The 26,184-nt window shown below is 33.6% G+C and overlaps 1 protein-coding gene across 15 annotated transcripts in view; it reads left to right on the top strand.

Annotated features, from left to right (window-relative positions):
- The window catches only part of RALYL (RALY RNA binding protein like), an 820,624-nt gene that overhangs the window by 188,700 nt on the left and 605,740 nt on the right, over window positions 1-26,184 (top strand). For 13 of the 15 annotated variants that reach the window (XM_043977742.1, XM_043977750.1, XM_043977737.1 and 10 more), the window contains one exon: window positions 7,941-8,042. The exons of the other annotated variants lie outside the window; for them this stretch is intronic. In XM_043977742.1, the coding sequence (XP_043833677.1) occupies window positions 8,033-8,042 (10 nt within the window). In that variant the 5' untranslated portion in view covers window positions 7,941-8,032. The remainder of the gene's footprint in view (window positions 1-7,940; window positions 8,043-26,184) is intronic. 15 annotated transcript variants of the gene reach the window in all.

The raw sequence follows: 26,184 nt of genomic DNA on the forward strand, positions 1-26,184 counted from the left end.
TTTAGTATTTAGAACGTGGAGGAGGGCACTGCAATAAATCCGAGACACAAAGAAGTTTTAATGTCATTGCAAGAGATAGAAAGCTAGGATTAAACTTAAAAATTCTAACCTAAATTATTCTTCTGTTTTTGCTCATTTCACTCTGTATCAGTTCATTTGTGTTTCTGTCTTTTTCAAATCATCTATTTCCTCATTTCTTAACATCATAAAAACAGTCTTACTCTTTAGTCTTACTAAAAAGATCTATTGATTTAGGTGATCAAATTCATAAAGCACAACTTATTCAACCATTCCTCACTTGAAGGAAATCCCCTTAGTTTCTAGGGTTTTTTGTTTATTTGTTGTTGTTATTGTTATTGTTTTTGCCACAACCCAAAAAGCTGTTATATGGATATTTTTCTACATAAAGGACTTTTTTGTTTGTTTGTTTTTTATCTCTTTTTGGTACAGGCATAGCAGTTCTATTACTCAGTCAGTTATCATTTAGTAACTTCCTTTATAATTCCAAATTGCCAGCCTGAATGGCTGTACCCATTCACAAGTCCACTAACAGTGCATCAATGTGGAAGATGATGAATGAAATGATGATATTAAGTGAAGTAGAACTAGAACTTTACCATAAGTATTATAAAATGAGCCATTTGTGGGAACTTTCATAAATTGATGAAAAATGAAATGAGTAAAATCTGAGCAACTTTTACAATAACAATATTGTAAAACCAAATGACTTTAAATGTTTTAAGAAGTAGTATCAATATAATGACCATTCATGATGCCATCCATTAGAAAGAGGTGATAGATTTATAGTACAGAATGAGCTAGCTGCTATGCATATTTCTTACAAGAAATTTGTTTTCCTTTTTCTTTTTTGTCTAATGGGGTGAGTGTTGGGAGTGAGAAAAATGGAATTGTTGCTTTTTTAATGCAGAGGTGGGGCTACAGATTTGAAATATCATGCACTTTTAGATGAGCTTACTATATTATAAATTTTACTTAAGTATTTACTTTGTTACAAGAGACTCCTCATGAAGTTAGAATCATCTATAAAAGATTATACTATAAAAATAAAACACATCAATAACACTTAACATTTAAACATTTTATCTACAATTTCATTTCTCATGTGTTTTCGGGCTTTTTCAAGCATGTTGAAAAATTAATCTTAGTGTTTTAATAGTATCCATAATTCTTAAACATTGTTTAATGACATAAAGTTTATTCATAGGGAAGGGAATAACAATTATATGGCATCTGCAATGTTTCAGGAAATCTAAATACTTTAAATATATTATCGTATTTGAGCCTCACAACCATTATGTGAAGTAGGTGATATTTTTATCCCTATTTTATTGCTTGTAAACCAAGACTGAGAGAAGTTCAGTGGCTTGCCAAGTGTCATTCAGCTACTAAGTGAAGTATCTGAGGTCAGATTGGAACTTGGATTTTCCTACTTCAGATGCCAATACTCTATCCACTATGAAAGTAAAATTTCCCTCATAGGCTTTCATATTTCCATTTCTGCATTAAAGTAAATAATTTTTAAGTCAGTCAAAAGAAATAGAGAATAAATCACCCAGGAGGAAAAAGCAAGACTAAAGAAACTTTAAGCAATAATAGTTGAGTATAAACACATATGTATATTCATATATGTGTATGTGTGTACATGTGTATACACACACACACATATATATATAAACACAAATATATCACACATTTAAATGATGCAATAATTATTTTCTTGATTTTTCCCCACCACACATTGGCATGGAACATGTAAAAAATCAGTCACTACATTTACAGACTACAGCAGTAATAATGTTTCTAATTTCCTAGTACCTTGAACATTTTATCAAATTTCTACTTTTAGAAATGCAAATTTTGGGGGCAGCTGTGTGGCACAGTGGATAAAGCACCGGCCCTGGATTAAGGAGAACCTGAGTTCAAATGCGGCCTCAGACACTTTACATTTACTACCTGTGTGATCCTAGGCAAGTCACTTAACCCTCATTGCCCAGCCAAAAGCAAACAAACAGAAAAGAAATGCCAATTTTTATTAATCAATGAGTCACTCAAAAAGTATATGCCTTTATCTTGTAATTGAGCATATCAAATTTTAATGAAAATACAAAGTTGAACATGGATGTCTTTCAGATTTCTTAAGAATTACAGAATATGAACTTTGGTGAGGAGGGAAGGCAAGGGGCAGAGAAAGAGGAATAGTTAATAAACTTAATTTTTAAAATAAAAATTCCTAAAATTAAATTAATACTTGTATCAATATTAAGTATCTCATTCTGTATTTAAAAGAGGATAATAAATAGACCATTAAAATCATCTTCCTAAAGTTTATACACACATATGTACATATATATGTAAGTATATGTGTATGCATTTATATATGTACATGTGTGTGTATGTATATATGATTCAGGTTACTTATGTAATAGACCAAATGGGCTTATAGTCTTCCCCACAACTAACATTCAAAGATTACATATCCAGTTTGTGAAGCTACCCCAGGCTCAAAATATTCTACTAGTCTGAATTCTGTATAGCAATAACAAAACATTATGTCTATAAAACTTTGACATATTTTCCCATTAATGTACAGTATCTAATTAAAGGTTCTCGTTACCAACAGTGCACTGTTAAAGCATCTTCATATGGCATCATTTCAAATTCCCATCAAATCCCTATCAATTTTCTTCACATACATTTCAGCTTATCACTGTTCCTTCTGAAATGTGTCTTGTAGAAATGAACATTTTTCTCAGTGGTGGCTTGACAAGGGCAGAGCACAGTGGGACCTCTCAGATATACCTACTAAAAAAGCAATAACTTTTTTTTGACTGCTCTATAATAAATACCCTTGATTCACATTGAACTTTAATTCCATGAAAACCTCCAGATCTTTTTCAAAATGCAATGTTTCCTAGCCACATCTCCCCTATGTTACATGTGTAAAATTCATTTTGGCAAGCTAATTTTAAGGCTTTATATTTATCCCTATATTAAACAAGTTAAATGTTAGCTTCAGCTTTTGGAAATATCCAGTGAATTACCAATATCTCTAAATAACTTTCATCCAGTGTTGATAAGTGTGCCATTTATGCCTGCATATAAATCATAGATTATAATATTGAAAAGAACTAGATCAAGGATAGAACCCTAAACCATTCCATGAGGACCTCCTTTATGGCACACAGTGAATCATTAATAATCATATCTTTGGGTCTGATTAGTAGTTTAGCTGTGATTTCATTTGTCTATATCACTATCGATTCAGAAGATTTTAAGAGCCTTTATCAAATGTCTTCAAAGCCTTTATTCTGTTGCTTAAGACCCTGCATAATAATCAGGCCTTAGTTTTAGCTCTGTCCCTTTACATTACCATGCCCAAGTCAAACTTAACTTTTAATTTCTTTTCCATTTTCCATGCCTTCACTTATGCTTCCTCCGCAAGATTTAGAAAATATGTTCCCTGTTTCTTACTTTCTTTTTTTCTTACTCTAAAAAATAATTCCTGTATTATAAAGTCAAATTCAGATGCCATGTGCCCTAGTTTCCAGGAAGCTATGTGGCCCATCAGATAGAGTGCTACATCTGGAATCAGGTAGACCTGAATTCAAATCTGGCCTCAGACACTTCCTAGCTGTGTGGACCTAAGCAAGACATTTGTTTGCCTCAGTTTAATCATCTGTGAAATGAACAGGAGAAGGAAATGGCAAACATCTCTGTTATCTTTGTCAAAAAAACTCCACAATGGGGTCATTAAGAATCAGACATGACTGCAAAAACTGAACAATTGATTTCTCTATACAGTTAATAATCTTTCCCTCAACAGAACTTTAGATCTTTATTCCTCTCCTAGATAATTTTCATGCTAATTTTATTATTATTATTTATGTACATATTTGTAAGTTCTTTGATTGTAGAGACCATATCTTATCATCTTTGTATATCACTCAGCAACTTGTGCAGTTGAGATGTTGTATTGGTTTATGAAAATGTTTCTTTCAGTTTTATCATTTCATAGTGCACTTCAAATGCCATCATTTTTTCCAAAAAAATTACTTCTAAAAATAAGCTATTGTTTTATGATAAATAATAAATTAGAATAATGATAGAGACTAGACCTGTGCTTTCATTGAAATGAAGATCTCATAGATGAGGAAACTTTCTCTGTTTATGCAGATCTGTATCTTCACTGCAACTTATACCCTTAGAGTGTTGCCTAGACCAGAGAGAGGTTAAGAAACTTTGCCAGGACTACACAGTCAGTTCCTGAAATTATGCCACACTGTCTCTGTTTTAAGGAATAAAATATAGATATTCAAATAGTCAACTTATAATTCAATGAGAATTTATCAGGTACACATCATGTGCCAGGAATTGCATCAAGTATTGAAGAAACAGAGATAAGATTGAAACAATTTCTTTTCTTTTTTAAAAATGTAATAAACATTTTTATTTATAGTGTTGGCTTCCAATTTTTATCCCTCCTTCCCTCCCTCCCTTCTCCTTGTGGCAAGCAATCAGATATGGGTTATTCATATATGATTATGTAAAACATTAACATATTTTAAATTTTGTACAAGAAGAGTTTCCAATAAAATGGTGAAACAACAAGTATGTATTAAGGTATGTGTATATGTGTATACATACATATCTATATAAGTATATGTATACACACAGGCATATAGATGACATATATAAATCAAATACAAGGTGACCTTAGAAGGGAAGACATTAGAAGAGTAGGGATGAGAAAGGGGTCTCCTTAAGTATTTAGCCCTTAAGCTGACTCAAAGTAAATTTAGTAATCTAGAAAAGAGAAGTAAAAGAGGGAGAGAATTTCAGGTATGGGGATACCTAGTACAATTGGCCTATAGATAAATGATATGGAGCCTGCTGTGTGAGAAATAGCAAGGAGGATATTGTAGATAGAGCACAGAGAAAATGAAGGCTAGTTAGTTGTAAGTAGATTGGAAAGGTAAGAAGGGAACAGGTTGTGAAAAGTTTAAAATGCCAAAGAAGTGGCTTTAAAAGGGCATACATACTTAGGCACACAATTTATGTAATCTAATACTATTCTCTTACTGACTTACACTGAATCAGCATTTAAAAACCATTTCTTACATTAACCTTATATCCTTGCGAACTAAACACACTGAAGAAATAAAATGTTAGTGATCCATTTCAGAAACCATATATATATAGGTGAGTAGTTGTATTGTAAGATATAAATAAAACATTTATAATAATGATAAAAATAATATTAATAATAATAATACCTTAATTATAGACCAAGTACTTTAGATGCTTATCAAATTTAGGCAATATTTCAATTTTCTTTTAGTATGATGTGGTGAAATTTTTATTTGCATGTAAAATGAACAGTTCTCCATTTTTAGTAAATTATGTTGGACTTAATACCTACCCACAAAACATATAAATATATAAGTACTTTCATGGATTATAGTGTTACTTTATGAGGCTATATTATGTAGCATTAGAAGTAATATATTTCTTCATTTCTAAGGGTGAATAATTTGAAAATGCAAATCTTTTCTCAAAGGAGGACAACTGATCGATAAGCCATGTTAATGTTGCTTTTGAATATCATCTTGGGAGTTAGTGATAAATTCCATTGCTTGAAAAAAAAACAATATTTTATCAGCACTTCTGGATTATCTCACCTGACAGAGGCTCCATTCTTTCCAAATCATAACAAATGCTACCTTGAATGGATAGGTAAAATATCAACAATACAAACAACAATTATTGGCCAGCCTTTTTCTAATGAATCTGTCTTAATTTAGCATCTGTCTATGGTTTGGTAAACTGATTCAAGAACTATTCTCCACTTAATAAATGACTTAATGGTATAAAAAGGAGGTTCTCAAGGACAAAAACACACTCTATAACCATTTGGAGGAAAAAAGTTAAAAATAACTAGTAATTAGAAAATTACAAATTAAAGCGATTCTGGGATTCCATTACATCATACCCATCAGGTTGGCAAAGATGACCAAAAAAGGAAATTGTCAAATGTTGGAGGTGCTATGGGAAAATAAACACCTTAGTGCACTGGTAGTAGACTATGAAAAGGTACAGCTATTCTGGAAGTCAAGGTTACTGGGAAACTGATACCACCACCACCACCACCACCACACTTGCACAGAATGTAAGTGCCTTGAGAACAGGAAGTGTTTGTTTATTTTTTCCTTTATATCCTCCATACCTTGAAATGCCCAGCAGAAATATTCATCTAGTTGAGTTAAATGGGATTGAATTGAACCTTTTTTCCAATGGTTTAAAGCCTATGCAAGTCAACTCTTCATTGAATTAGCTTCATATGTACAGCATGGCTGTTAAAATCTATTATTAGCAGAGTAGTGGCTGCTGCAGACCTAGTTGGAAGGTGATAGGCACCATTGACATTCATTGTACAGGTGCCTATTACAGCCCCCCCCCTTTTCCCCTGAGATGATTCATCTTTCATACATAATTGCCTTTTATGACATGTCTGCAGCTTTGATTAATTTTGCTTATGGCACATCTCCAATCATATCCCCTAAAATATTACATGGTCCTGGGCACACATAGGGTGTTGCCAAGTGATACAATTATTTGTATATATTGAAGGCAGTCTTATAAATACATGACCCATATGTAGCAAGGAGAAACAGACACCCCTCCCTTTTTTTCTATTAGATACTCAGCAATGGCTAAGCTTTATCATGTATGCAAGAAATATTTAAGTTCTCTACTACCATCTCTTTCAAGTGGGGAGTTATTTGTTGTAACCTGCTATGGAGAAATTTAATTACTTCTCTGAGCCTAGGTTTTCTTATCTATAAAAAGGGGACAAAGGTAACTTCTATACCTCCCTCATAATGGGTTTTGGGGGTACACTCAGATGAGATAACATGTACAGAATTCTAAGCAGTCCTTAGGGCCCTATTTGAAATACCTCCTCTTCTTTTTCCTTCTCTTTCTCTTTCTCACCTTCTCCTCCTCCTTTCCTTCTCCACATCCTCTTCATCCACCTCCTTCTCCTTATATATCCCTCTTCCTCCTCTTCCTTTTTTCTGCTAATACTATTGCTACACCTTCCTACTTAACAGAGTCAGAATCATTTTATATCACATATGTACTAAGATGAAAAAAATACTGTGTGATTTCACCAGTACCGGGAAATTGAGTTTATAAATTAATTAAATGGTAGTACTGACCTAGTATAAGGAAGAATATTTAATCCTACAACTGAGAGGAAAATGACCAACTACAGGATTTATTTACTAAACATTATGGATGTAAGTTGAGAAAAATGTCTGTTAATATATTCCAGTTTGCTTACTTTTCCTACTTTGCCAGTACTGAAAATGCAGAGTGTGGGGCATATACATCATGTTGACTTAACATGGAGTCAAATTGCATATTCTGGTAAGAGAAGGAAGAAATACAGTTTACTATAGATATAAATGACATGAAAATAAACCTTTCTTGAGACTGGTAAAAAATGTGTTCTTTTGTCATGTAAAAAGCCTAACTTGTCTAACTGCACACTACTTAGTGATTTTACAAATAGACCTCATTATGAGAGTCTACTTTGTAATGGTAGTTTAGTTCATAATCTTTCTCTAATTGTTGGGCTTAAGCTTTTCATTTGCTGTTAACTTCTTATATCAGAAAATCAATAAAACACATATTAAAAGGAGTGATCCATGGACCAGGGAATTCTGTTGTAAGCAAGATACAGCAGGTTTAAGAAAAAATTCTTACACTGCAGAAGTTAGCCTTTATGTTTATTAAATGTTTATAGATTAACTTTTAATACCCCCAATATCTTATTAGATGAACAAGAAGTATTATTATTGTTATTACTATTTCTATTAATTACTATTACTATTACTATTGCTATTATTATTTTACAGATACAAAAAGTAAGAACTGAACCCAAAATTAGAACATTTGTTTCCCAGTCCTCTGCTGACTTCATTGAACTGCTCTGCCTTCTAGCAATAGAATGCCCACAGGTAATATATAGTAAATTACTTATAACTAAGTTCACTTGTAATAGTTATGTAATCAACAATTTATATTTTATTTTATACATACTACAGGGATTTTATAAATGCTTGTTGGTTGATCTTTGATATTTTTTTTTGTTTGTTTTGTTTGAAGGGCAGTGAGGGTTAAGTGACTTGCCCAAGATCACACAGCTAGTAAGTGTCAAGTGTCTGAGGTCAGACTTGAACTCAGGTCCTCCTGAATCCAGGGCCAATGATGTCCCCTGATCTTTGATATTTTTACAGAAATATTTTTCATTTGTTTATACAAGGGTCTCTTTCATTTGTCTGATTACCTTGTGCTTATTCTTCTAATGTTCCTTACAGCAAATAATTTTGGACCTGAGGTCAGGAAGAACTGAGTTGAAATATGGCATCACATACTAGCTGTGTGACTCTGGGCCAGTAATTTAAATTCTTTCTTAGGTTCTTCATTTATAAATGGGGATAATAAAGTACTTACTTCCCAGAGTTTTCCTGAAGAGCAAATGAGCGGTGTGATAATATTTGTATAGTGCTTTATAAACTTCAATGCATTATATAAATGCTAGTGTGGTTATTATTATTAATCCATTTAGATTATTACAAAAGTCATACTCTCAATTCTGCATGTTATAGAAATGACACTGATTTCTTGAAGTCCATGCCTTATTTAGAGAGGGTTTTTATTATGTTATGTGCTCAAGTTGGTAATTTTTTATCTTAATTCATGACTTCCTTTAACTATTGAAGTAATTAACATAACTAAATATGTGTTGGGATTTTTCATGAAAAAGAACATCATTACATCAAATTCACCTAAATAGCATTAGATTTATAGTTATAATTCATAATTATAATCAAACCTGGGTCAAGATAGTGGTAGCAAGGGTGGGAGATCAAATTAATGTAGTAAAATGAATTAGGGCATAAATCATATGGTAGGGTATAGAGTATAAATCACAATGGTTTTCAAAACTGAAGCAATATGAAGTATGCATGAAAAGAAGCTAGAATCTTAGAGTGATTTCAGTGTACAAAAGAATCTGTGTCTTTTAAAAATTGTTGTTACGCTTTACTTATCAAAAAAAATAAATCAGCATTGGTATTTTCCCTTGTGCTAGACTATTTCACATGGGGTTGGAGAATGAGAAACAACTTAAAACTTATCATGTTACTCAGTTCCTAGCTAAAAATTGTTATATACCCCATTGGTGTCTTGAATTGTTTGCATCAATGGGAAGTCTGAGTTTATGCATTTCTATCCTTCTAAAATATTTTAATATTCAGCTTTTAAAATTTTGAGTTCCAAATGCTCTTCCTCCATCTTGCCCATCTCCCACCCATTAAGAAGGCAAGCAATATATCAATTATACATGTGAAGTCATGAAAAATATATTTCCATTTTTCCATGTTACAAAAAGAATAAGAAAAATTAAGAAAGAGGGAAAAGTATGGGTCAATCTGCCTTCATAGTTCATCATTTCTCTCTGAAGATGGATGTCATTTTTCATCATGGGTCCTTCAGAATTGTCTTGGATCATTTTCTTGATCATGGTCAATATGTCTTTCACAGTGGCTCTTCCTTATAATGTTGTTACTGTATATAATGTTTCTCTGGTTCTCCTCACTTTAATTTTCATGAATTCATAAGTCTTCCCATTATGTCTGCTCATTATTTCTTATAACACAATAGTATTCCATCACAATAATATACCACAACTTGTTTAGTCATAAAAAGAGCTCGTATAAATATTATTATAAAAACAGATCTTTTCCCCTATTCTTTGATGTCTTTGGGATATAGAGCTATTAGTGGTATTGTTGTGTCAAAGAGTATGCACAATTTGATAGTCCTTTGGACATAATTCCAAATTGCTTTCCAGGATAGTTGGACCAGTTTACAACTCCACCAATAGTACATTATTTTTTTCTATTTTTCTATATCCCCTACAGCATTTATCATTATCATTTTTCTATCATGTTAATCAATCTGAAAGACATGAGGTTGTAGCTCAAAGATATTTCAATTTGCATTCTCTAATAGTGATTTAGAGCATTTTTTCATGTACCTATAGATAACTTTGATTTCTTTGAAAACTGTCTGCTTATGTGCTTTGGTGATTTATCATTTAGGGAAATGGCTTTTATTTTCATACATTTGCCTTTTTTATCTATAAAGCTGAGAAATGAGGTCTTTATAAAACAAACTGGCTGTAAAAAATTTCCCCAGTTTCCTTCTTTTCTTTAGATTTTGGCTGCATTGGTTTTGTTTGTATACAAACTTTAATTTCTTTTTTTTCCCTTTTCTTTTTCTTTCCTTTCTCTCCCCCCCCCCCCCCAGGGCATTGAAGGTTAAGTGACTTGCCCAAAGTCACACAGCTAGTGAATGTCAAGTGTCTCAGGCCAGATTTAAACTCAGGGCCTCCTGAATCCAGGGCCAGTGATTTGTCCACTGTGCCACCTGGCTGTCCCTCCTCCCCCATTTAATTTCATAAAATCAAAATAATTCATTTTAACTCTCACTCTTTTTTATTCCTGTTTGGTCATAAATTCTTCACTAATCTGACAGGTAAAGTTTTTTATACTTCCTTAATTTGCTTAGGTTATCATCTTTTTGCCTAAATTATCTGAGCATTTTTACCTTATCTTGGTATTATATGGTGTGAGACACTGGTTTGTGCCTAGTTTCTGTCAAATTACTCTTCAGTTTTCCCAGAATTTTTTGTCAAATCATGGTTGTTGGCACAAAAGCTTGGATCTTTGGGTTTATCAAACACTAGATTACTTTTGTAATTTACTACAGTGTATTGTTTACCTAATCTATTCCACCAATTTACCACTTTATTTCTTAGCCAGTACCAGATTGTTTTGATGATCACTACTTTGTAATATAACTTGAATTCTGATACTGTTAGGCTGCTTTCCATCACATTATTTTTCCATTGATTCCCTTAATATTATTATTATTATTTTTTGTCAGGGCAGTGAGGGTTAAGTGACTTGCCCAGAGTCACACAGGTAGTAAGTGTCAAGTGTCTGGGGCCGATTTTGAACTCGGGTCCTCCTGAATCCAGTGCGGGTGCTTTATCCACTGAGCCACCTAGCTGCCCCTGATTCCCTTGATATTCTTGACCTTTTTTCTTCAGGGTGAATTTTATTATTTTTTCTAGATTTCCAAAAATATCATTTTGGTAATTTGATTGGCATGACACTGAATAAGTAAACAGATTTATGTAGAATTGTCATTCTTATTATATTGGCTCAGTTTAACTATGATCATGTAATAGTTCTTCATTTTAAAAAATGATTTGTCTTTGTGTGAAGAGTTTTGTAAATGTGTTCATATGGTTCCCTGGGTTTGTCTTGACATGCAGACTTCCAAGTATTATACAATGTCTGCAGTTATTTTAAATGCAATTTCTCTTTATATCTCTTTCCACTGAATTTTGTTGGTAATTTATAGATATGTTGATGATTTATTTAGGTTTGTTTTTGTTATTGATAAGGTCAATTATGTTTAATTTTCCTAATATTGAAGTAGCCCTGCATTCCTGGTATAAATTTGATCTGCTCAAAGTGTATGATCTTTGTGATATATAGCCCTAATCTCCATGCTAGAATTATTATTTAGAATTTTTTATTTAGAATTTTTTATTTAGAATATTTAGAATTATTATTTAGAATTTTTTCATCAGTATTCAGTAGGGAAATTGACCAATTATTTTTTCTCTAATTTTACTCTCCCTGGATTAGGTATCAAAATCATATTTGTTTCATAAAAGGAGTTTTGTAGAGCTCCTTTATTTTTTTCATATAGCTTTTTTAGTATTGGGATTAACTCTTCCTTAAATGTTTGATAGAATTTACTTGTAAATCTATGTATTCCTGGTAATTTTTTTTCCCTAGGAAGCTCACTGATGGCTATTCAATTTCTGTTTCTACGATAGGGTTATTTAAGTATTCTACTTCCTCTTCTGTTAATCTGGGCAATTTATAATTTTGTAAATATTCTTGCATTTCACTTAAATTATTAGTTTTACTGACATAAATTGGGCAAAATAACTCCTAATAATTGTTTTAATTTCATCATCATCAGTTATGCTTTCACTCTTTTCATTTTTGATAATGGTAATTTGGTTTTGTTCTTTCTTTTAAATCAAATTAACTAGTGGTTTATCCATTTTATTTGTTTTTCTATAAAACCGGCTCCTAGTTTTCTTTATTAGTTAGATTTTAAAATATAATTTTTTTAATCTTTCCTTTGATTTTCATGATTTCCATCTTGGTAATTAATTGGATTTTTTTCTTTTTCTAGCTTTTTTTTAGTTACATAGCTAATTCATTAATCTGCTCTTCCTCTTTTTTTATTTTATTTGTGTGTTTGTGTGTGTGTGTGTAAAAATCTAGAAAATTTTCCTCAAGTGCCGCTTTGGCTACATCTTATAAATTTTGTCATGTTGTCTCGTAATTCTCTTTAAAGAAATTGTTGATTGTTTCTATGATTTATGCTTTAATTCATACAATTATTCAGGAATATATTAGTTTCAAATAAATTTTTAATCAATTCTTCCTTTTAATGTAATTGCATTGCATTATTTTTTTTTAAAAGGTGATTTAACACCAGCTTTTCTGCATTTTTGAGGATATTATAGTCAGTTTTTGTGATGGTGCCATGCAAATGTGAGAAGGAAGATATACTTCTTTCTATTCCTCATCAGTTTTCTCCAGGAGTCTATCATATCTAACGTTTTTAAATTGTTTTTATCTCCTTGCTTTCTTTATCATTTATTTATGGTTAGATTTATCTATCTCTGAGAAGGGAAAGTTGAACCCTCCACTAGAAAAGTTTTACTATTTCCTCCTGTAACACATTTAAGCTTTCCTTTACTAATGTGGATGCTATGCCATTTTATGCATATATTTTCAGTATTGACATTACTTCATTGTCCATGGTAACTTTTAGCAAAATATAGTGTCTCAGCTTGTCTCTTTTAATTAGATCTATTTTTGCTTTTTTTAAATCTGAGATCATAATTGCTACCACTGCCTTTTTGTTTTTAAATTTTTTGCCTATCATTCTTATTTGATTTTTTAAAATAATTTTTAGCTATTCCAGGAGTTCTTGCTGGGCTTTTGAATAAGTCATGTCTTTGTTTCCTTGGAGACTTTGCTTTTAGATGTTTTTACATTGTTGTTTTCTCAGTTTGTGTCTTGATCTTCCTGGTCACCATAATAACTTTTTATAATCATGTTATTTTGTTGTTATTGTATTTTGCTTATTGTCCCCACCTATTTCTTGATTTCAAACATTACATTAAAGTTGGGCTCTGTGGGATGGGGAGGAGCAGGGGCATGCAGGTATGGGGGCCTCTGTCTCAAGCTTCAGGCTTTTTAAAGTTGCTGTTTACAAAGCTAGTTCTAGGGGTTTGAAAGGTTTTGGTGCTTCCAAGGTGGCATGATTCATGGAGAGGTGTGGTTACCACTCTCATGGTCTGTGCTCTGGTCCTTTCCCAGGAAGGGCCCCTGTTCAGCTCGCAGTCACAAGCAATACTGCTCCCCAGGGTCCCTGCTCCTTTGTGACTGTCAGCACTCTTCTCTGCTTTGAAATTTAACATTTTGGATACATCAAATAGTACCCAGTCCTAGCCTGGAGGTCACTTATAGTTTCTTTCTGACCAATTGCCAGATCCCCTTACCATGTTTGGCTTCAGAACCACTGAAGCTCTGGCTGCTATTGTTGCCAGCTTAAAGGCCCTCAGTTTTGTTTTGTTTTGTTTTTTGCAGGGCAATGAGGGTTAAGTGACTTGCCCAGGTTCACACAGCTAGTAACTGTCAAGTGTCTGAGGCCGAATTTGAACTCAGGTCCTCCTGAATCCAGGGCCAGGGCTTTATCCACTGCGCTACCTAGCTGCCCCTAAAGGCCCTCAGTTGATGAGTTCCAAGCCAGCCCCCACACCAGTGTCACAAATCTCTCCTTCCCACCTAAGTTGTTTTTAGCTGATTTGTTGAGGTTGTGTTTTGTTGTTGTTGTTGTTGTTGTTGTTGTTTTGTTTTGTTTTTGGTCTTCTGGAAGAGAATTCAATTTGAAGTATTATTTTAAATTTGTTTGGAGGAGAATCCTGGGAGAATTGGCTCTTCCCCTGAAGTACATCAAAATTTTTAATATTTTTTCAAATGAAATGCTCAATAAAAGATAATCTACATACCATTTAGAGTTTGTTGTGGGATGCTTTTAGGGCACCTGAATAGGCAAATTACAGATTGAACTCATTCCTGTGACTCTGTGATGGTCATATACATAATATGATAAAAATTCATTAGGCAACTACTATATGCTGGGCATTGGAGGGAGGGAAAGGGAATTAGAAAGAAGAATAAAACATTTTTCCCCTTACGGAACTTATAATCTAGTGTAGAAGATGAAACATGTTCTAAAATATATTTATTTCCATAATTAAAATAACTATACCTTAATAGATAATTTATTTGTTTCCCTTGCTTCTCATCTTTTCCCTCTGTGATCTACACAGCTATCAAACTGATATAATTAAGCCCAACGTCTAACGATTTCACTCCTCTACCCAACTCTCCAATTTTCTCTTGCCTCAATGACAAAATGCAAATGCTCCCTGCTTGGCTTCTAAAAACATAAGCTAGCTCTATAACTCCTTTCTAGACTTGCTGAACATTAACTACTCTCCTTCACACTATTAGTGTTGAAGTACAACTTACTATTCTATATACTTAACATTTCCTTTCCTGTCTCAGCACCTTTGCATGCCCCATGCCTGGATTTCTCTCCTACCTCATCTTTATCTCTAAGAATCTCAGACTTCCTTCAAAATTCAGCTTGTTTAATTTCTTCAGGAAGTTTAACCTGGCTCCCATAATTGCTAGTTCCTCTCAGCAAACTCCTTAAAATATTAATTACTTTGTTCATATATTTTGTATTTTGTGTTAATCTTGTTTCTTCCCAACATTTTATAAGTTATGTAAGGGCTAAAATTTTAGCTATACTGTCTAAAATATCTAATAAGTGGTCATCAATAAATTATAAGCTTTAGCAAGGGTTAGACTTTTAAGCATTTATTAAGGAGAATAACAGTTTGGTGAAGAGAAAGAGAAAGGCCTAGATTTATCTATCTATTAAAGGGAGAGAGCATTCCTAGCTCCACTCTCCGCCAAAGTCCACACTAAAGAGCAAGAGTCAGAGCGCCAGCCTCCCCGTTCTTCCTCCCACAAGCAAACATCCCTTCTGCTGCCAAAGAAAATACATATGGTCCTGCCCTCAGGGATTCTCTCCTCATGTTGGAGCTTTCCTACAGTAAGTCTCCAGCAGGTGGCGTCATTCCAATCGTTACAGTAATTTACAGGAAAGGACTCTTGTTTTTGTGTCTATATCCTCGGTGGTTAGTACATTGCATCTTACATAGTAAGCACTTAATGCATACTTGTATGATTATCCTTGAAGGGGAGTGAGTACGAGGGTTGTTAAAGAGCACATATCCATCTGGTGTTGATATACAAAAACATAATGGATAAAGTAATATATTAATTGGGTTTGAAGGATTTCCAGGATTTTAATATGCAGAGATGAGAAGGGAGATCCCAAGGGGATAAAATAACATGTCCAAAGTTTGTGGAAGTAAGAAAGTGAAATGTTTGGAGAATAGCAAATTTTCTACTGTGCTTAGAGAATATAAATAATATGACATAATATGATTGCATAATTACTTTTTAAACTCTAGAAATTTGGTTGTATTTAGATCATAGAGAACCTTGATTATAAGAATAAGGAATTTGGACTTTAGAGAATGATGAACCACTGAAAATTTGGGGGTCAAGAAATCAAATTATCAGTGTTCTGCCTTAGGAAGATTAATCTTGTTCCTATATACAGAATATATTAGAGATAGAAGAGACAGGAAGAAGGGGGCTAAATGTAAACTCCTTGAAAGCAAAGTTTTTTATATAGGGTTTTCTTTAACCTTTAGTGCCTAGAATAGTACCTGGAACATATGAGGCAACATAATAAATAATAATTTAATAGTTAATGGATGGTATGGAAAATATTAAAATAATCTACAATACAGGAAATAAGAGTAATAACTAGAGTGGTGGCTGTGAGAATCAAAAGCAATAGACTTTTCATCATGAAATTTTCCAAGCAGAATCACAAGAATGTGGTGGTTTATTGGGCATGGGAGTCAAGCGAAGGGAGGAATAAAACATGATCAAGGTTTTCAGATTGAGTGATTGGGAATATAACCATCTGTTTCAGTGATGCCTGGTGTTTATCATAGCAATGGACATCACCATGTCACCTGAGTTTTGAATTTGGAAGAAAATTTTCATATGAATGGGAATTATGACTATAGAGGCTTCAAGGTAATGAAGAATCATAGGAAATGTCCTTGATGTGGCATTATATAGCAGTAATTTAGTACATTTACTGATCTGATGAGAAACTCTATTCTCTATGATATTTTTCAAAAATTCAATGATAATTCTCTTGGAAACAAAGCCTGCTTGCTGCCTAGCAATTGGAGGCAAAAGTATCTCATTTTCTTGTATTGTCATTATATGTTGTTTCATAATTCCTTCTTGTATTTCATGTGAGCCAGCAAAATATTATGAAGATGCTTCAGGTCATTCAAAGTTTCAGATATGAATGGAAGTAATTTTTTTAGCAAATTATTCAAAAAGATTGATCAGGCTCTCCCATATATTCTGACTGATAAAGTATTGATACTCATATTACCTTTCAAACATGGGATCTGGGAATACTTAATATTTTTCCCTTTAAACTTTTATTTTATTAAAATAAAAATAATAGCTAACATTTATATAGTCCTTACTATGTGCCAGACTATGCTATGCACTTTACAATTGTCATGTTATTTGATCTTAACAACAACCCTGGAAAGTAGGTGCTATTATTAACCCCATTTTATAGATGAGGAAAGTGAAGCAAAAAGAGATTATGTGACTTTTCCAGGGACATATAGCTAGTAAGTATCTAAGGCTAGATTTGCCACAGGCCTTCCTAGCTCCAGGTGCAGCACATTATACCACCTAGATATCTCTAAAATAATTCACAATGGTGATGAGTTTTAAGAAGTCATGTCGGGGCAGGTATGTGGCATAGTGGATAAAGCACTGGCCCTAGATTCAGGAGGACCTGAGTTCAAATTCGATCTCAGACACTTGACACTAGCTGTGTGACCCTGGGCAAATCATTTAAGCCCAATTGCCTCACAAAAAAAAGACACTAAGGGGAAGGGGAAGGAGATAAATGATGGATCAACATCACAAAAGGCACACAGGGTCAAATACAAGTAAACAGCTCCCATTGTAAATGAAACTGTGTTTTCAACAAGTCCTGTGCTTTTCATTTTTTGGAAACCTTCCTGTACTTCTTATAAGATTATTTCAGGGGAACACATCAGAATCCTGAACCCTTGCTTAATTAAATCAGTAATAAACTGAGTTAGTTAACTTTCTGTAGGAATTATTTAACTTTGAGTGATGTGGGGGAAAATGAAGTACAGTTTGCTGTTGTAATGATTGTCGTTTATTAATTCATTCAACAAATATAAGTGTATACATTGTGCCAAGCACAATAAATAACAGGCATTGGCTATTTGAAGACCAAGAATTTCAAATAACAAAAAAATAAACCAAAAAAAATCGTGCCATTCAAATAGATTACCTTTTAATTACATTGTAATAATTTGATCAGAAGACTTTAGAAGACTATGTGGAAGAATAAGATCAAGAGATCCTGAAATTTGGGGGACGTATTAACTTCCAGATTACTACATTCAAGAGAATAGAAGCCAAAATGATTTAATTGATTCTCTCTTTCAAGATTGTTGCCTCCCTTGGAACCCTGATATACAACCTACAGTTAGTGATGAAAACCTTCCTTAGAGGAGAGATGCTGCTGTTTTATATGCAAGCTGTTGCCTTGTTGCTGCTGCTGTTGTTGCTACTGCTGCTGCTGCTGCTGCTGTCGTTGTTGTTGTTGTTGTACCTGGCCCACAAAGCTTTCTTTATTCTATTCCATCGCAAGTTTTTTTGTCCTGGATTCAGCAAGACTGAGCCTTCATCCTCAGGGCACTGCAGCTGGTCCTCCCAGCCACTTATAAAAATGCTTGAGTATTCCATTCTTTCAACATCATTTGAAGTATATACTGAAGAGTCAGAAACACTCTTAAAACAGGTGTTATAGGAAGTGTTGGAAGAATGCAGGATATGATATTAATTTGACTCTGTCCTTTCCCACAGAGTAGAAAATATCTTTGTATGTCTGTAAGTCCAGGGAATAGAAGCTTTCTGAGAAGCTGCCCCAGCAGGAGACAGTTTACCATCATTCTGTTAATGAGAGTTCTATCAACCTGAAAGTCTAGGGTCTATTCAATTTTTCTCCCTTATGATTGTTTTTACTTCCCTGTAGATTCCTAGGTCTGAATTTAAAGATGTCTTAAGAAAGTTTGAGAAAAATAAGTGATTATTCATGCCCGGGAGAAAATAATGTTCATTGTCTGTTACTTGTGTGAACAGCAAAGTCTGTTCATTTCAATTCTCTTTTTTAATATCACAAATGATATAGTTGAATTATAATTTGCAAAATAAAGCATATAACAAACAAGTATTAGTACAAAACCCCCAATCCCTCAAATAACATTTCCGCTTAAGTATGTATGGGTAAGGGTTCTTACATTACTCTGCATTAGCCCAAAGCAAACCATCAAAAAGTCTTCAGAAAACAGTTTCAGCAGTTATTCAATAAATTAAAATAATGGATAGAAAACTATATTATTCCATTTGCACATTTTCAGAAAGAAGGATTAGAGACACTCATTGCAATCCAAAATCATTCTTCACAGTCTTTGATTTCAGTTGGAATTCATGTTTGGCCTTCTGTTATTCAAACTCCATCTACTCTAGATTTCCTTAATTTGCAAAGGGACACACATGCTCAGACAATCTAGGAGTGATATATTGATATGTAACTTAAAAGAAAATCATAGAAAGCATGAAGAATGCTAGTACTTTGTTATTTTATCATTTTGACTAGTGTTTTGCTTCTAAATTTAATGAAAAATATTATATTTATTCATATTTAAATATGTTATTACTAAGAATGTTAAAAATCCAGGTGCTTTTCACAATTTAAATTTGTTTCTACTTAGATAAATTGATTATCAGGCAGGAAGGTTATCCATTCACATTTTCAGTATCCAACTCCTTGATGCCTTCTCAGGCTCTATAGTTTTTGTCCTTATTTATATACTGAAATGGATTTGTGACCTCAGTGATTTGATTGTTCCATACCTTCTAATCCTGTGTGATTTTGTTTATACCTATCCATGCATATTCCTTAGAAGATAGATCCAACATACTGCAAATCTTCCCCTATTTCATTCACTGTTTTAAGAATTCCAATGTAACACCTAATATATTCATATGTTAACCCTCACCATTGTTATAAGATTTGCACATCTGCTATTCTAGTAAGATATGTCCTAAATATCTAATATTCTATTTAATTCTGGGTCGATAAGCTTTTTGCTCAATTTTTTCTATTTTTATTATTGGGGTAAAATTATCAAAAGTTTTTTTTTAAAGTTTTGGGAGGAAATAAAAATGTCTTCCCTTCTTTGAGATACATTTCACTTTGATTTAAGACAGGACTTCTGAATAATTACAACTGCCTCAGGTGGAATGAGCTGCAGGCACCTCATCATTCGAATTCTTCAAGACTGAATAACCACTTATCAGGAATGTTGTAGAAGCATTTTTGGTTGTGGTTTGAAGTTCCTTCAAACATTTGGGATTTGGGATTTCATGTGTGTGTACATATATACCTACACACACATGCATAGAGAGATTTATAGACAGATACATAAATACCTAGATAAATGAATCCATACATGCACACATACAGATTTGTATTTTCTTCAATGTGAGGAAATCCCTATGTAAAAATGCCTTACACTAATACTGATAAGCAATTCATTTGACATTTATGATCTTAGAAATTTGCCAGGGATACCATGAGTTTAAATGATTTGTCCATGAGAGCATAACTAGTATATGTAAGAGGCAGATCTTGAGGCCAGGTTTTTCCCCCTGATTCTAATGCCAGTCATCTATTCAGTACACTAATTATATTATTTTCAGAATGGCTTCTTTCCCCATTTATTTAGTCAGTTCTAGACACTTTTCAGGGTCTAGATTTTGCCCAGCTAACATAGTACATGGCATATACAAGCGGTAAGCTCTAAATCTTAGGGTTCCGCTTTTATTGCTAATAAGAGATTACTATAGAAATATCAGCAGATTATTTCATTCCACATATATTTGCTGTCCTTTCAATTTTAGACATAAAGGTTAGAAGTTTCTTCTATTTTATGTTTCATTATGCTTATTATTAATTTGGCTGTTATGTAAGTGAATTTGCTTATAAATTTTCATCTTCCTTGGCAGCTTTGTTTCTTTGGCAAATACATTAAATGTTTGATGTCTAACATGATTTATGATACCCTTTAGTTTCCTTGTTTTGGTAAATATTTAGCATTATTTAGATTTTACTAAGCAATAGTGATAATCCACATCTTTTTATATTAATTTCCAACTTTTCTGAATTTGAAAGTTTGTTTAAAAAGATCAGTTTTGGACGAGTTATAATCACATAAAATGTCATCTCATCTTTATCCTTTCTTCTAATAGGCAACTGATTCTGAAAGGACTCACATCTGCTTATCAAGTATTTCTTTTCTGATTGCCTAATCAGTTTTATTTTTGTAATATTCAAAGACTTCTATGTCTAGTAACTTACAGCTCTCTTCTTTAAAAAATAATTGTGATGCATGGTCATGTGACTTATGAATATTATGCAGTATTTGCCTTATCTACATCTTGAACCTGAACTGTCTTATAATTTTTCCCTCCTCATAATTTTCATCACCATTGTTCCATAGACATATTGGTTTGGTAAAGCCAAATTTAGTGTTAAGGAAATATAATTTTGCTATTTTCATAGTTTGGGATTATAGTATGTCAAGTGTAATCCAACCAGGCCACTTTTTCACAATTCTAGAGCTATTTAATTATCCATTTGCAGCCTGTTCCCAAAAATCTCATTAATGGATTCAATCATCAGGATGCCCTTACAATTGAATATCATAATTTGGTATATGTGTGTGTGTGTGTGTGTGTGTGTGTGTGTATAGATATACATGTATACATATATTTATACATATATACTTTTTAAAAGTCTAGTGTGGATGATTTTATTTTATTTTTTTCTTATTGTGCATTTCCAGTGCAATAGGGTCATTGGGATACAAGGATATAATTTTTTGGATAATATAGAGGACTGCTTCCTAGAGCAAATAACTCTATAACTTGAAAGGAAATTTGATGCACTAAACTGCATTAAATTCAAATAATTTTTCTTCAATTCAACAAACATTAATTTAAAGATCATGTTCTTTCTTTTATGCCAAAGCTCTCCTTTTTCTTAATGTGTCTTGTTATACTTCAACAATTCAGCAGTCCTGCTCTGACAACTCAGAATGTAAGAGAGATGACCCTAGGTTCTTGAAAGATTTGTCAAGGAAATGCAAGCCCAGGCAGAATCTTCTAAGCTGAATAAGCTTCAAATACAATCCCAGTAACAAACTGTGTCAGCCATTCAAGGATCAGCCTAAGGTGATCCATAAGGTGATGTAATTTTTGGCCATATCTATCTAGGAAACAAATAAAAAATTCCCTTGTATCTCTGTAACCTCTTGAATGATCTTGATGGAGTGATAGAAATGGAGGATGAAGCTGCTAAAAATCTCCCATTTTACAGTGTCCAAAATCATTAATATAATTATTTACTCTTAATGAGCTCCATGTTCTCCATAGTTAACAAGCAGATAAAGCATTAAAGCGACTGAAGAATATTATATCTTATATTACAAATATAAAGAAAGAATGTGTAATGGAAGTAAGACCCAAATAACCTAGAAATCATTGGTTAAGGTCACACAACTTTAAAAGTACTCAGGGATCAATGTTCAGGTTATCCAAACTGGGAAATGATTCTAAAAGAATGCTGAACATCAAAGAAAGCAATTTCAACACAGACCAAACCAAACAAACAAGCAAACAAAAAAACCAAACCATGGCCAAGAAAACAACTGTCAATTTTGGAGATGTTACATACTATGGTTTACAATCTTATCTTCACAAATTTTGTGTAAACAGTTTGTGATTGGGTTCGGGCTTTCATTGATGATCTGATTTAGCAGATTTTTTTTATACTTATGTCATCAATTATATGATTGAGAAGTATGAATTTATAAGGTTCCATTTTCTTTTATTAATTTTTAAAAAAAATATACAAAAATTCAACCTTAAAGGTGCTACACAATGTGCTTCCCAGGCATGCTAGCCAATCATTCAATAAGTATTTCTTAAAAGCCTATTATGTGGGGGCAGCTAGGTGACGCAGTGGTTAAAGCACCAGCCCTGGATTCAGGAGTATCTGAGTTCAAGTCTGGCCTCAGACTCTTGACACTTATTAGCTGTGTGACCCTGGGCAAGTCACTTATTCCTCATTGCCCCCCCCCCCCCCAAAGCCTATTATGTGCTAAGCAATGCACTACTCACTGGGGATATAAAGAAAGTTTAAAAAACAAAAAAACAGTCTCAACTCTCAAAGAGCGCACGGTTTGATGGAGGAGACAACATATAAAAGAGTTTGTTGTGGTAGTGGTTGTTTGTTTTTTTCAGTTCTTTCAAACTCCTAGTGACCCTTTTTGAGGTTTTCTTGGCAAAGATACTGGAGTGACTAATATTTACTTCTGATCATCTTACAGATAAGAAAACTGAGGCAAAAAGGGTTAAGTGACTTGCCCAAGGTCCTATAGCTAGTAAGTGATTGAGGCCAGATTTTAACTCAAGAAGAAGATTCTTCCTGGTGTTCTATCCATTACACCACCTAGCTACCCAAGTTATATGAAGGATGAATGGGAAGGAAGAACAAACATTAAGAAAGGCTTCGTACAAAATGTGAGATTTTAGCTGGGACTTGACAGAAGCCAGGGAAGCCCAGAGAAGGAAATAAGGAAGAACCTTCCAGGTATGGGAAGGGAGGAGGGGAGGGAGAGTCAGTAAAAATACTTGGAGTTAGGAAATGGAATATTATGTTTAAGGAATTATCATGGACTTTATTTTCACTAGATTATTGAATGTGTTGTGTGTGCATGTGTGTATGTGTGTTGGGGGAGAGGTTATGAAGTGCTTTAAATACCAGGCAGAGAAATTTGTATTTGATCCTAGATGTAATTGGAAGCCACTGGAATTTATTGAATAAGGTGGTTGACATGGTTAGACCTGCACATAACAAAGATCACATTGATAGATAAATGGAGAATGGACTGGAATTGGGAGACATGTGATAGGACGACCAACCATCAGGCTATTTCAATAGTCTGTGTGACAAAATTGTGGAAGATTTTTGGATTGATCCAACCACAGAGATATTTTATTCAACTCCATACTGGATACACACACACACATGCACACACATACACACACAATCTTAAAAGGGGAATTTTCACTAAGAAAAGTTGACAGGGTCATAGACCGTTTCCTGATAGAGGCCAAATAGGATTCCATTGATGCTTAATCTTTTCAAGGGCTTCAATTTGCAGATTAGGGATAGGAACTGGATCTGCGATTTCACTTATATGTGAAACTTCCTGATGAGGAAACTTCCTCTATTAATGCAAGTAAGCACCTTCTTTATAACTTGCAACAAGTAGTTAAGCGACTTTCCCAGGGTCACACAGGTAAAATGTGTTGTTATATCTTCCTGACTCTCATACTGGTTCTTTATCCACTTTGTATCCTCAGTGAGGGATGCTGGGCAGCCTTTCAATTTGCAGATTTCACTGCTCATTGCATTAAGTCCTAGAAATCTGTGAGGCATCCTCAATGAGATTCATAGGGGTTAAACAGATGAGATGCATTTATGTACATATTAAAAACAAAGCAGATTTAAAAATATGTATTTGCCACATTATGACATGCATTTGGAAAGACAGTTCATTAGTCTATCGGTGTATACACATCAACAGATAAGCTTAATTGGTACACTTGTTAGAGGAAGCTAGGTCATGCAGTGGGTAGAGTGCTGAACAGAGTTAGGAAGAGCTAAAAGAAAATCCTTTCATAGACACTATTACAAGCAATGTGAGCCTGGACAAGTTAACTGAACTTTTCTCTACCTCAATTTACTTCTCTGAAACATGAGGATAATAGTAACACATACTTCCCAGAGTTATTATGAGGATTAAATGAGATAATATTTGTAAAGTGCCCAAATATTGAGGTAACATATAAATTACCTAAAGGGCATTGGAGAAATACTGAATGAGTAGGCAGTAGGATCTTATTTCTGTTCAGGAAAATGATGTAATAAACCTGTAAAGGAAGGTAGTTTGGATATGTAACCAGAGTGAATTATAATGAATGAGCTATGGAATACATGAAATATTAGCAGTAATTACATAAACATTACATAAAAAACCATAAGTCCTAGAGGAAAATTCACGTGGGGGCTCTTCTATATAGTATTTACAGGGAAAAAAACACAAAACCCAACACCCATACAGATCACACAGGTTGAAAAATTATTGCAGGGATGTAAGGTAGACTTTTTGTATTAAGTATCCATGTTGATAATGGATCCATTAGTCAGTCAATGAATCTTTATTAAATGCCTACTATGTGCCAGGCACTATGCTAAGCTCTAGGGATACAAAAACAATAGGCAAAAGACAGCCTCCACATTCCTGGAACTTCATTCTAATGTGGGAAAACAAATGCAAAAGAAAGCTGAAATATGAAGTCAAGAGGAGGCATGATGGAAAAATACAGATGAGTGCAGCTGAGGGGTAAATGAAAAGATGGCTGGCTTGGATGGCCTCCTAAATTGAGATTTTTGGAGGAGCTGTCAATTCTTCACTCAGAGTAAAGAGTTCCAGAGCAGAGGGTACTGATGAAGTATGAGTTCCAGAGTTAAGTTATCTTCCAGGATGAAGAGGTTTCTGTTAAATGTTGAAGTGGTCCAAAGGAGTGTGGCGTAGTGACAAGTGAAGGATCAGTTTAGGTCCCATATATATAATAATTGTGAATTTAGAAAACTACCCCCTCACCTCAACCCTGTCAAATAGGTAGTGCAAATGTTATTTTCACATCATGCACATGAGGAAATATGAACATGAAACTCAAAAGAGGTTATAACACCTGCAGTATGAAGTTTGTTAAGTAAGTGTTGAAGCTTGAGTCATAAATGCATCACTCTCCATTATATCCTGTAACAAGGGAAAATAACATTTTGTAAATGGAATAGACCCTGGGAATGGAGCTGAGGATAAAAGGGGAGAGTAGAGAGATATTTGTAAGAACTGGTCCTTAATAAAGGAGAGAGATTTCATCAGGTTGACTAAGGATGAGTAATCTATTTCAAAGTAAGAGTGTGAAAATGTGCAGAGACGGGACAGTTCAGAATGAGATTGAAGAATACTGTGCTTACTAGGCTGATGATAAAACTGTAGGTCAATCTAAGATAGATATAATAGGGACTTTTTTTGTAAGTTCCTACTGAGTATCAAAACAAAACAAAGCATGAAGTGACAATCCAGTGTTCTCCTATGATGTTTGTCAGGGTCACAGAATGTGTTCTGCATGGAGGCTACAGAGAAGAAGAATTCCCTTTAGATCATGAGATGCTTAAGAGTTTCTAAATTTAGGCTGGAATATAGTGTATAAAGGGGAGTACCCCCTTTAAAAAAGGAAGAAAATCCAGATTAGAGTCACTCTTTGAGCACTTTAAACACCAAAACAAGTAGTTTGTGTTTGTCTTTTAGGCAATGGAAAGTTTGTCAATCAATCAATTAAATGTTTATTAATTGTCCACTATGTGCCAGACTGGGGCTAAATGTAAAAAGAATGAAATAATGCCTACTTGCAAGAACCTACATTTCTTTTTTAAACTTTAATTTACATATTTTCCTTATATAATTATTGTTAAACACTATTATGTCTCCTACGCCTCTCC

The sequence above is a fragment of the Dromiciops gliroides genome, chromosome 1, assembly GCF_019393635.1.
Source record: "Dromiciops gliroides isolate mDroGli1 chromosome 1, mDroGli1.pri, whole genome shotgun sequence".
Taxonomy (NCBI): domain Eukaryota; kingdom Metazoa; phylum Chordata; class Mammalia; order Microbiotheria; family Microbiotheriidae; genus Dromiciops; species Dromiciops gliroides.